Consider the following 12,448-nt stretch of genomic DNA (forward strand, 5'->3'; position numbering starts at 1 on the left):
GCGTGGAACAATTCATTTGTGGGGATTGAGAAATTGGTATGGGGAAGACTCTGTAAAATTGCTTCCAGAAAGCTTTTGAGAGAATTCCAAAAATTGAATAACACCGACTCATGGACTAGGCAGATTTTAACTGCTGAACTACGTAATTATCGTGTCTTTTATTATTTGTCTCTTCTGGTATTTTGTTTAATCGCTCTTCATTTCTAAGTTGACGAAAAACAACGTCAACAAAGTTTAATTAATAATCTCAAATTTATTAGAGCTTGGAATTATAGATCCATAGGTCCCCACAGCGGTTCTATCAAGACTATTCAAGGCAATAGTTGATATAAAGGGAACAATGGTTGAAAGACATATTCAATAAGAAATTTGTTCTTCGGGCTAAATATGCAATTATGTGATAATAGTGATTAATTAATTAATAACAAATTAGTTGTAATTAACAAAATTAATTAATATTTAATTATTATGTCATTTTCAAAATTATATTAAATAATTAAATATATTTTCGAAATTATATTAAATAATTAATTAATTATAATTTTTGAAATTATAATAAATTAAATATTTAATTTTGAAATTATTATTTAATTTAAATTGGTTTTAATTAATTGGTTGAATTAATTAAATTTCTTTATTTGAGTGGGAGATAATAATCTGGTAAGTTGAAATTAGATTTGAATTTAAAAGAATGATATTTATTCAAATAATTAATTCAAATTTGAATTAATTATCAGGTTGTTGTATTTTAAGGTAGTTTGAATAAATAATTAAATAATTATGGAAAAATCAAATATCCCTAAAATATAGGGTGGTACACGATCACACACAGTCCCGTGTATTGAACAGATTTCCAGGGATAGATTTTTTAATTTTATTTAGTTAAGTAATTAATTAATGAAAAATTCAAAAGTTAGTTTTTGGATATTTTCATTCATAAGATAATTAATTAATTAAAAGATAAATTATAAATTTGTTACAAATTTATTTTTTTAAATTTGAATATTTTCTTTTTGAGTTTGACTTATCAAAAAATAAACAATATACTCAAAAAAGACTATTATTCGCTCTGAAGAAAAGAACGATACTTTTCTATCTCTCTCTGAAAAAGATACAGAACTAATCTCAGGCCTATTCTCTTGATTTCATGTGTTGAGTACATCAAGTAGAATCATAAATTAATCATCATTTATTCTCTAAGTGCCCACACACTTCTTGAGGTGTAGATAATGTTGTGGAAGATCTTGGTGTGAGTACTTGGGAGCAGCTTGGATAGGAAGTTCGTTCAAATTACCAAAAGATAGCAATGACACTTGATAAGCTTCTAGACGTATGTAATCTATTCTTTTCTTGTTTATGATTAATGTATATATGTTAATGGATCCACATATTTAAAAGTAGTTTAAATATGTTACAAATTTTTTTTTATACACTGGGCCAACCCATCACCATTCCGCTGCGTATTAGGAAACTCGTTCCTAACAAAGGCATGGGCAAAGAGGAGGTACGAAAAAGACTTGGGTAGTACAAAGTATGAACTAGACACGACCATAAAGAGAATAGTAGTCGTACTAAGTGAGAAAAGAGTGGTTGTATAAGGTCAAAAGAGTAGTGGTCATACAAGGTCAGAAAGGTAGTGGTCGTACGAAGTACTAGAAGGAGGAGCACCTTCTCCTAGGGGTGTGCAAAAATTATACAATCCAATTAGAACCAACTGTTCTAATTACAACCGACCGCCAAAAATTGGATATCCAATTATGATTGGATCAGATTTTGAAGATCTAAATTGGATCAGATCGGTTGTTGGATGATATATGCAAAAATCCAATAAAACCAAATTGATCCAATTATATATATATAAAAAAATATTTATTTATTTAGGATTATGCTTATAATTTATGTTGTATTTGTATGTTATTGTATCATTTTTAACAAACTAGTCTTTCTATTTATAATATTATGAATTATTTAAATAAATTAAGCTAAATAAATGTTCAAAAATATTGAATGGATCTATTCCCATCAAATACACAACCAAGGGGACACGTCCAATGGATAAAACCGATCCAATCCAATGGTTAATTAGATCATATTGGATTGATTGAAACAAGTTAATTGAATTGGATTGGTTGTAAAAATTTAACATCCAATGGATAACTGGATCAGATCGGATAGGCCTAAAAACATTGGATTTGATCAAATGAACACCCCTACCTCCTCCCACACCTCGGACAGAAGTCAGGCTCGACAGGCCTACAACTCGACACCACTAACGCTTGCTCCATGATCCTCTGAGGTGCCACATAGTACTGCCAATTGTTTGCCCCCTTGGGACCGTTTTTATTCTGAGAGCCATTATAGCTCCCCTATAAATATGGTCTCCCCTGACCATTTTGGAGAGGTTGAAAAACTCATTGTATTCAAAGACAATTGAGCAATACAAACACTATTTCTCTAGAACTTCATTTTATGTTCTAAATTATTTTCGCATTATTTTAAGTTCATTGATTGTTTACTAAACTTTGAGTTTTTTTTATCTAAGTTCGTTGACGAGTTCTCACCGTCAACAACAACATATCATAATATTGATATCGTTTCATTAATATATATATCGGAGCAATTTTAAGGGTCTCACTCATAGGCCAAACACATGATGAATTTATTACTTATTTATATATCGTCCAAATTAGAATTCTAATTTTTTATGATTACATGAAAGTTATCCAATATTGAATAATATTTTATAGAAGTTTTACTATATAATGTACTCATTTTAACTAATTTACTAGATACAAGTAACGTGCAATGCACGTTTCTTTAGTTTTATTTATAGAATTTATTAATTATTTTTATTAAATTTATATTAATATCATATAAATTTCAATTAAATATCATATTTTAAATAAATAATTTATTTATTTTTGTTTAAGTTTATATTTGTTCTAGTTTTTGAATTTGGGAGTGATAACAAGAGATTATATATTATATGTTTAATGTAATATTAAATATTATACATGAATTTTAAATTTAAGTTTCTTGCTAATTTAAAAAAAAAAACAATTTGTTGCTAATTAACAGTAGATTATATTATAAGTTTAATATGATATTATTCTAATAAGTGAGTTAAAGTTTAAGTTTAATTAAATTTAATTTAAGTTATAAAACGTATGATTTTATTATTTTTAAATAATTATTATTGTAAAATATCTAAAAGATATGCTAATTTAATTTGTTTAATTATTTATTATTTTTAAATAATTATCATGGTAAAATATCTCAAAAATATTATATTTTTAATTTGTTTAATTATTTATTATTTTAAAATAATTATTATTGTAAAATATGTCAAAAATATCATATTTTAATTTTTTTAATTATTTATTTTATTTTATTTAAGTTTAAGTGATGTTTACAAACTTCCGTTAAATATAAGAATATTCTGTTAAAGTTAACATTAAAAAAATAAAAAATCGTTAAAAAACAAAATTTTCATTATCTATACATTTTTTATTTAAAAGAGATTTTCTTAGGTATTTTATTTTTATGAACTGTTTGATTAGTTGCTGTGCTCGTCTTCTTATGAGATTATTTTTTGAGGGTTTTTTTCCTTCCTGATATTAGACTTTGTTTCGCTTAATCCATCAACGAATTTCTTATTTTTCCTAAAAAAATAAAAAAAAATCAACCCTTAATTTGATGAGCATGCAATGATGATTATTTAGTATATATTTTTTTAATTATGTTGGATGGGTTTCTTTGTGGTATTTGTGATCACTATACTCTTTAAACTTTGCTTAGTCAAATACAAAACGACAAACTTTGAATGTGGAACAAAAAAAAAAAAAAGTAACGTTAAAAAAAAGCATTGACCCACTCCCCATTAAAATACATATATAATAAAAAAAAACTCTGTACACGTTGCAAATTTGTGGTTAGTTAGTGGACCACGAGTCTTAATGCACGAGATTGTTCTTTCTTTCTTTCCTTTTTAATTTCCAGCTGGAAAAAAAATATGTGAAACCTTTTCGTTATTTATTTATTTATTGTCATTTTTACCATATCATTTCTTAAATGTGTACATTTTTTTTTTATATATTTTAGGGTTAAGACAAGGGTTGCTAAAATAGAATTACATCATATCTTCTATATACCAATAAATAAATTCTATTTTATTATAAAAAAATTATCTCAATTTAGACATATTATAAATAAGAATAATTTCTAATTGTAATAAATTATAATATATATAATTAAGTGTCATCTTTGACACCTACTTATTTTTTATGAGATTAATTATATAAAGATGCTGTAAGAATTCTAAAACTTAAATCAATGTACTAAACAAATTTACATAAATATTTTTTGAATAATAGTTATTAGGAATTTTTTATAATTATTGTTGTTAAAGTTGATATTCTTAGTCTTAGGTGTTAAAGAAAAATTTTTGTACTAAGATTATAAATTTTCAATTAAAATACAATTAGTTTAGTTTCAAAGTTATTCTTATACGAAAGATTTTATTGTATTTTTTTAAAATAAAATAAAATTATATTTAGAATACATCTTTATATTTAAAATAAATTGAAATACGATCAAAAATTTTAATGGGAAAGGTTATATAATTTTCTTTTAATATTAAGAGGATTTAAATGCTATTTTTCTTCATTATTTTACTAATAAAAATAATTACAAAAATGAAGCTCTTTATATGAGCTTGAATTGATTATGTTATATATATATATATATACATACAATATTAATAATACTAATACATGAGTGTGTATGAAATTTAAATATAAAAAAGAAATTGTTTTTTAATTAATACTTATTAAAATATAATCAAAACTACTTTATTTATGTTAATTTTATAGAGACAATTCGAACTCAACATATAAAAACGTCGTCAGAGATTAAAACAAATTTGCCGAAGAAATGAATATAATACATTTTTTAAGTGTCTTATATATTACACATAGATTCCTATGGTGTTAATTAAATAGAGATTAATTAAGAAAAGAATAAAAATAGAAAAGGAACAAAAGAGAGGTCTCATCATCATTAAATTCTATTATCAATTAAGGAATTAATTAATGATAATAATCAATCTTAGACAATAGAATGACGTGATTTGTATGCTGCATTAACAATAATTATAAAAGCAAACCAACGACTGTCCTCTCAAAGTCTCCATCGGCACAGATAGAAGAAACTTTCAAACCAGAAAAGTATAGAGAGAGAAAGATAGTACGAACAAAGAACAATTCTTCTTCTTCTTCTTCTTCATGAGTATCCCTTTTTCCTTCTAATTTCCTCGTCTATTTTTTGTGTTTATCTTTATGTGGGGATGGTTTTTTGATTCTCATCATAATGGTGATGATAGAGGTGTTGGTCCTGGTTGGTGAGAGAGAATAAATGCTATGAGAGAGAGAGAGAGAGAGACAGGTCCTACAAGAGAGAGAGAGAGAGAGAGAGAGAGAGAGAGAGATTCATTGTTTTAATTTCATATCATTAGAGTCGATCGAGTGAGTGGTGGGATGTACTGGCTAGTAGAAGGAGAAGTATTTTGTCTGTAAAAAAAGGAAATAAATGGAAGAAGAGAAAGAAGAAAGAAAATGGACATGCACGTGGTTGAGTGAGTTTCTTACTTGCTTAGTGGTCGTGGCAAAATGTTGAGCTGTGTTTTTTTCCTTTCTTTCTCTAAAAGCGGTTTATATTAAATTTGCTTCTCACGGTCTCTGACCCTGTTACCTTCTCTTTGTAGCCAACCCAACCCAAAAGGCCACCATTTTTATTTATTTTTTCTTCCTTTCACTATTTCTCATTAGCAATTAAAGCCCATACCTTCCTCTCTATCCACCATTTTTCTTCTTTCTGCATCTAAAGATCAAATTATTTGGTATTGTACCCTTGTTTGACAGATACCCAGTTGCTAAAACAAGCAGATATGAAATGGGTACTTGAGTTTTTTTATTCTTGATGCACAGAATGTGCTTAATATTTTAGAGTTTTTTTTTTTTTTTTTGAGTGAGACCCATTTGGTGAAAAATGTTGTTATGTGGTTTCGATCGAGTTGTTTTGCTCGTTATAGTCGAAAATCCAAGATTCGGAAACGATGACAATGGCAATAGTTTGAGAGTAGAGGAAGAGGTCGGATCTACCCTTCATCGCATTCAACTGCCATAATGCCTTACGGATAGGTTGGTACCTTGTTCATTTTTTGCTGCAAAAACTGTATTTTCGAGCATGAGAAAAGTCCACCATTTTCGTTTTTCTCATGCTCTTGTTCTGTGCTTTCTTTGGTTTTTTATTCGAATCCAATCGGTTTTTGCTGCAACTGAGAAAGAGATTCTACTTCAATTCAAAGGGAATGTCACAAATGATCCTTACAATTTCTTGAGCACTTGGGTTCTTAGTGGCAGTCCTTGCCAAGATTTCAGTGGTGTGTTCTGTAACCCTGAGGGGTTTGTTGACAAGATCGTTCTTTGGAACACTAGCTTGGATGGAATCCTGCCTTCAGCTTTGTCAGGGCTAAAATATTTGAGGGTTCTGACATTGTTTGGAAATCTGTTCAAGGGAAATATCCCAGAGGAATATGGTGATATTCAAACTTTGTGGAAAATTAACTTGAGCTCCAATGCTCTATCTGGATCGATCCCTGAGTTTATTGGCGATTTACCAAACATTAGACTTCTAGATTTGTCAAGGAACGGTTTCACTGGAAAAATTCCATCAGCCTTGTTCAAGAACTGTTATAAGACCAAGTTCATTTCTTTGTCTCATAACACACTTTCTGGTTCGGTTCCTGAATCATTGGCCAAATGCTCCAACCTTGAGGGCTTTGATTTCTCTTTTAACAATCTAAGTGGTGACATTCCTTTACGGCTGTGTGATATTCCAAGGCTGGATTATGTGTCAGTAAGAAGCAATGCTTTATCAGGAAGTGTTGAAAAGTTTCTGTCGGCGTGCCAGAGCTTGAAAGTGTTGGATCTTGGTAGCAACTTGTTCACTGGCTCGGCTCCTTTTGGGGTTCTTGGATTGGTAAATCTTACTCGTTTCAATGTATCACATAATGGGTTTACTGGGAAGATTCCTGATATGACAACTTGTAGTGACATATTGGAGATTTTTGATGCTTCAGGCAATGGTTTAGATGGGGAGGTTCCTTTGAGCATAACAAATTGTAGAAATCTCAAGGTTCTAAACTTGGGGTTTAACAAGCTGAGTGGGACTATACCAACTGAGCTTTCTGAGATCGAGAGGCTTGTGGTGATTCAGTTGGGCAATAACTCAATAAGTGGGACGATTCCTAAGGAGTTAGCTAGCATTCAGCTGCTTCAGGTTTTGGATCTGCACAATCTCAACCTCATTGGTGAAATACCTACTGAGATAAGCAACTGCTTTTTTCTTCGTGAGCTGTGAGTTTTTCATTCTAAATGTTTATGTGTTACCTGATAAATTCATCTCAATTATGCTTTTCCTGACTTGACTAAATTTCTAATATGCTCTGTTTTTTGCAGGGATGTTTCAGGCAATGCCTTAGGGGGAGAACTTCCAACCACTCTTTACAACATGACTAACCTGGAAATCCTTGACCTACATCAAAACCAGCTCAATGGAACCATTCCACCAACCCTGGGAAACCTGCCAAGATTAGATTTTCTAGATCTGTCACAAAATTCGCTTTCTGGGCCAATCCCTTCTTCTCTTGGAAATCTAACTACTTTAACCAATCTTAACATCTCTTATAATAACCTCTCAGGCACCATTCCTGCCACCATTCAGCATTATGGTGCCTCAGCATTTTCCAATAATCCCTTTCTCTGTGGTGCACCTTTGGACAAGTCTTGCTCGGCTAATGGCAATGGCACAAGCACTTCCAAGCAAAAGAAAAACAAAGTTTTAAGTGTTTCTGCGATTGTTGCTATTGTTGCTGCTGCAGTCATACTTTCTGGGGTTTGTCTAGTATGTATTATGAACATCATGGCCCAGAGGAGGAAGAAAGACGAAGATGAGGCAATGGTTGTTGAGAGCACCCCACTTGCTTCAACTGACTCAAATGTTATTATTGGAAAGCTTGTTCTTTTCAGTAAGAGTTTGCCCTCAAAGTATGAAGACTGGGAATCTGGCACAAAGGCTTTACTTGACAAGGAGTGTATGATAGGTGGTGGATCGATTGGGACAGTCTACAAAACTACTTTTGAGGGTGGAGTATCGATTGCTGTGAAAAAGCTTGAGGCTTTGGGAAGGATCAGAAACCAAGATGAATTTGAGCAGGAAATTGGACGACTAGGCAACCTTGTCCATCCCAATTTGGTAGCCTTTCAAGGATACTACTGGTCCTCCACAATGCAGCTGATTCTATCTGAGTTCGTCTCAAATGGGAACTTGTACGACAATCTACATGGTCTCCACTATCCAGGAACCAGCAATGGCGGTGGCAATCGGGAACTGGATTGGTCCAGGAGGTTTAAGATTGCCCTTGGAACAGCTAGAGGCCTTGCCTACCTTCACCATGATTGTAGACCTTCCATTCTCCATCTCAACATTAAGTCTACAAACATTCTCTTAGACGAAAACTACAATGGGAAGTTGTCTGATTATGGTTTGGGAAAGTTGCTTCCTATCTTGGACAATTATAGCCTAACCAGATTCCACACTTCTGTAGGATATGTAGCTCCAGAGTTGGCTCAGAGTTTAAGATTAAGCGAAAAATGTGATGTTTATAGCTTCGGAGTCATTCTTTTGGAGCTTGTAACAGGTAGAAAACCAGTTGAGAGTCCAAGGGCTAATGAGGTTGTGGTTCTATGTGAATATGTTAGGGTATTGTTGGGAAGTGGCTCTGCTTCAGATTGCTTTGATAGAAGCTTGAGGGGTATTGTAGAGAATGAGCTTATTCAGGTTATGAAGTTGGGGCTTATCTGTACCTCTGAAGTTCCTTCAAGAAGGCCAAGCATGGCTGAAGTTGTTCAGGTTCTTGAGTCCATTAGAAATGGTTCAGAATCATAGTGACCAAAATTAAATAGATGGGTAACTTTTCTTATCTCGGTATTAAATCAGTGAATCATTTATGGAGCAAAAGTGGGCAACTCCTAGATAGGAAACAAATAGAAAATTCTTTTGTATTCAATTGAGATTACCAAAAGTCATTTGTTTTTTTTTCCCTTCAATATTTGTGATTCTTAGTCTTACAATAAAAATCATTTGTTTATTAAACAAAAATCAAGAGTTCACTGCAATGAAATCAAGAGTTCCATTAACTTTATTCACTTGGTTATATTTAAATTCTTTATTCCTGTACTGTGAGACAATTTTATATATTCTTAAAGGGAGAAAGTTCATAGTCCTGTTAGCTCTTTCTTCAGTATCACTCACTCAATATCTATCTGTGATGGTATGTTTCAGTTCACAATATACCCCAGACCATACCAGGACTTCCAACTACTGCAAGAGTTTCTTCTTCAAAAGAATATATAATCACCCTAACCATGTACACAATGAACCAACAAAAAATTTCAACTATGAGATTTACAGGCTCCAGATATTTTACGAATTCGTTTCATGACAAGAGGAATATCTTCTTCAGTCAATGTAGTAATACAGAAACGAAACCATCCAGGCTCAATACAATGACAAGAAGATCCAGGAGTTACATTGACCTTAGCTACACTCAACAGCCTTTCCCAGAGCTCGAGCTCGCCTTTCTCACTGTATGACGAGATTAACCTACTCATATCAGCCCAACAGTAGAAACCTGCACTGCTCTTAGTGCATTCAATACCCAATTGCTCCAACCCTGCAACAAAATTATGGTACATTCTTCTCAGCCTCTCTCTGTGGATCTCAACAAACTTCTGAACAAATTTTGCATCTGAAAGCATAGATATAAGCAAGTGCTGCGCTGGAGCCGATATGGATGAGAACCTTGTCAACTTCTTAACAGCAGCCAAGATATTCTCATTGTAGGAGTAGATGACACCAACTCTAAAACCCGGAAGAGAGAGATCTTTTGATAGACCATACACTACATGAACCCTGTCACGGTCCAGATCTTCTGAATCAACAATTTCCGCCATGCTTATAAACTCTGCACTTCCACAAGTAGAACCAGCAAATATTTCATTTGATACTATATGTATGTTCTTTTCTCTGGCAAAGTCCACCAGACTGTAAAGTGTTTCCCTGCTTAGAAGATTGCCAACAGGGTTTGAAGGATTTGAAATTATAACCCCTCGAACTTTTATACCGCGTTTTTTTGCCTGGTTGAATGCTAATTCCAAAGCAGTTATACTTAGACCGAAGTTGTCTGTACTACGGCATGGAACAGGTATTATATCTACTCCAGTTCGCCATTTTACATCTCTGTCCAAACTGCAATAAACATGATACAAACTTTAGCTTTCTCATAGCATAAATTGTACCAGCATAAACATTTTTTAATGGAGATATTGGTGAATAGTGACTACCCTGGGTAACATGGTGTAGGAACAAGAAATGCATTTCCGCTGTCTGCTAAGCAAAAGCTTAGAATTTCTATTGCAGGGGATGCACCAGCTGTCAATACTATCTTGGAGGGGTTGAAAGAAACTGAATTTCCCATAACTTGAGACATGAAACCTGCCACAGCCTGTGGAACTTTTAAGTGTTAAAAATGAAAAACCAATGAAGTTAAAAAAGTTAAGGAATTGAATGAAACAAATAAGATATCTTTTTTTATCACTAAAAAAAGGAAAAAGAAAGCAGCAAACAGTAATGGGACAACAAATCCAGAACAATTTGAGATGAAAAGCATACCAAGGACCAATTCCATCAAATCAATAGAGACGAACTCTTAACCAGAGAGACCTATTGGCATCAACAAAATGGTAACCTGAAGTTATAACTGCTCTTTATTAAATTTTTCATGTTTGCAAATACATCCATTTTCCCACCATTCTACACTCTTCTTCAAATAACATTACATTCGACTTTAACTCAACCATTAAGAACTAACACTCAAAACTAGGCATACATAAAGAGAGATTTCATGTCACATAAATCTCTAGTGACAGAACTAACAAAGACACAGAAATATTCCTGCGATGAAACAGAGACTTTCATGCATTATCCATGAAAAAACAGAGAAAGACGAAACAAAGAAAAAGAATAGGCAAGAGAATATACCACTTTCAAATCTATTAACCCATCAAAAGGTTGATAACTTGCAATCCTACTAATACTCATCTCAGAAACACTTCCTCCTCCATGACCCAATATAGCTTCCCTTGCGTTCTCCACAAGCCAATCTCGAACCAGGTCCAATGATAACTACACGCACCAAACCAAACCAAACCAAAGTTATAAAACAACCCATCAAGCTCTAACACTCAGAAATCAAACCCAGCTATTAAAAGAAAAAATCCCACCTTGTTTTCTGCCAAACCAAGCTGAATAATACCACCCGGATTATCAACCTCGTCATACGGATCCTCCGAGACCTTCCTCAACCCAACATAGTACGGCGAATCACCGCCTTTGGAAATGGAATTGGCTCGACCCGATACGTAAACCGGTCCTCCATGCCCCCTGGGCGAGAGCAGGGACCGAGACAAGTTCCGTGGCAAGAAAGGAAACTCGGCCAATTGCCCCAACGACGTCGACGGAGAAGACCCCGGAGACAACCGACCCTCCGAAGACGACGACGACGAAGAAGGAGGAGGTGGGTCAGGACGACGTCGTTGTTTGAGGTAGAGTTGCAAGAAATAGTAGAGAGCACAAGGTATAAGCGAGCCAAGAACAAGACCTCCTCTACCTTGAACTACGCCTTGAAGAGGAACGATAACTCTCATGGCAGTCCCTCCGCCAGAACTGGTTGTGGGGTTGGTGGGTTCGTCACGTTCAGTCGAATGAGTCTGCTGGAAGCGAGTTATGGTCATTATAGAACCATTGAAGCTGTAACGGAACAAGCACCGGAGAGGGTCGTCGGAGAAGACTAGTACGAATGAGCTAGTAGTATGGGTGGAGCCGTGGAGGGAGAGCTCAACTACTGTGAGTGACTCTGACGATTTTGATTCGGCCTCTTCTTTTCTTTCACCGTTCCTTAGTTTGAGGCGAAAATTAGTTCTAGTCGTTGAGATTTTTTTTCGCCTTAAAAATACAAATGCCAAATTCTGCTTGGTTCAATTAATTAAATAAATAATATTATTTATTTGGAATGTTTAAATAAAATAAAATTTCTTATTACATCTATGATAGTTTATGTTACAAATGTCAAATTGTAAAAAAATTAATTAATTATTATTATTTAGGGATTTTAGCATCACTTTCTGTATTTGGAAATTCTGATTTTTAAAAAAAACAAAATTGACAATAATAATTAAGATTTAAGATGTGTTGGGAAAGTTATTTTGTAGTTGGAATAATTCAAGATAATTAATAGATTTGGTATGTTTGTTTAACAAGTAATTACACA

General features: G+C 33.0%; 2 protein-coding genes across 2 annotated transcripts; one reads left to right on the forward strand and one right to left on the reverse strand.

The window, feature by feature from the left end:
• The first annotated feature begins 5,213 nt into the window (after positions 1-5,213).
• LOC133778285 (probable LRR receptor-like serine/threonine-protein kinase At1g12460) lies at positions 5,214-9,262 on the forward strand. Its single transcript, XM_062218165.1, has 2 exons — positions 5,214-7,415; positions 7,518-9,262. Exons 1-2 carry the CDS (start codon positions 6,244-6,246, stop codon positions 9,004-9,006), a joined length of 2,661 nt encoding a protein of 886 aa, XP_062074149.1. The 5' UTR covers positions 5,214-6,243; the 3' UTR covers positions 9,007-9,262.
• Positions 9,263-9,488: 226 nt separating this feature from the next.
• Positions 9,489-12,130, reverse strand: LOC133778286 (probable aminotransferase ACS10). Its single transcript, XM_062218166.1, has 4 exons — positions 11,403-12,130; positions 11,161-11,304; positions 10,464-10,624; positions 9,489-10,368 (listed from the first exon to the last, which is right to left on the reverse strand). Exons 1-4 carry the CDS (start codon positions 11,910-11,912, stop codon positions 9,513-9,515), a joined length of 1,671 nt encoding a protein of 556 aa, XP_062074150.1. The 5' UTR covers positions 11,913-12,130; the 3' UTR covers positions 9,489-9,512.
• Positions 12,131-12,448: the final 318 nt, after the last annotated feature.

Source organism: Humulus lupulus, chromosome 5 (assembly GCF_963169125.1).
Source record: "Humulus lupulus chromosome 5, drHumLupu1.1, whole genome shotgun sequence".
NCBI lineage: Eukaryota > Viridiplantae > Streptophyta > Magnoliopsida > Rosales > Cannabaceae > Humulus > Humulus lupulus.

Coding starts and splice junctions, on each gene's coding strand:
- LOC133778285 (XM_062218165.1), top strand. CDS start 6,244: ATGAGAAAAGTCCACCATTTTCGTTTTTCTCATGCTCTTGTTCTGTGC. Junction 7,416..7,517: donor TGCTTTTTTCTTCGTGAGCT/GTGAGTTTTTCA, acceptor TGTTTTTTGCAG/GGATGTTTCAGGCAATGCCT.
- LOC133778286 (XM_062218166.1), bottom strand. CDS start 11,912: ATGACCATAACTCGCTTCCAGCAGACTCATTCGACTGAACGTGACGAA. Junction 10,625..11,160: donor GGTTAATAGATTTGAAAGTG/GTATATTCTCTT, acceptor AAAGTTCCACAG/GCTGTGGCAGGTTTCATGTC. Junction 10,369..10,463: donor CCTACACCATGTTACCCAGG/GTAGTCACTATT, acceptor TGTTTATTGCAG/TTTGGACAGAGATGTAAAAT.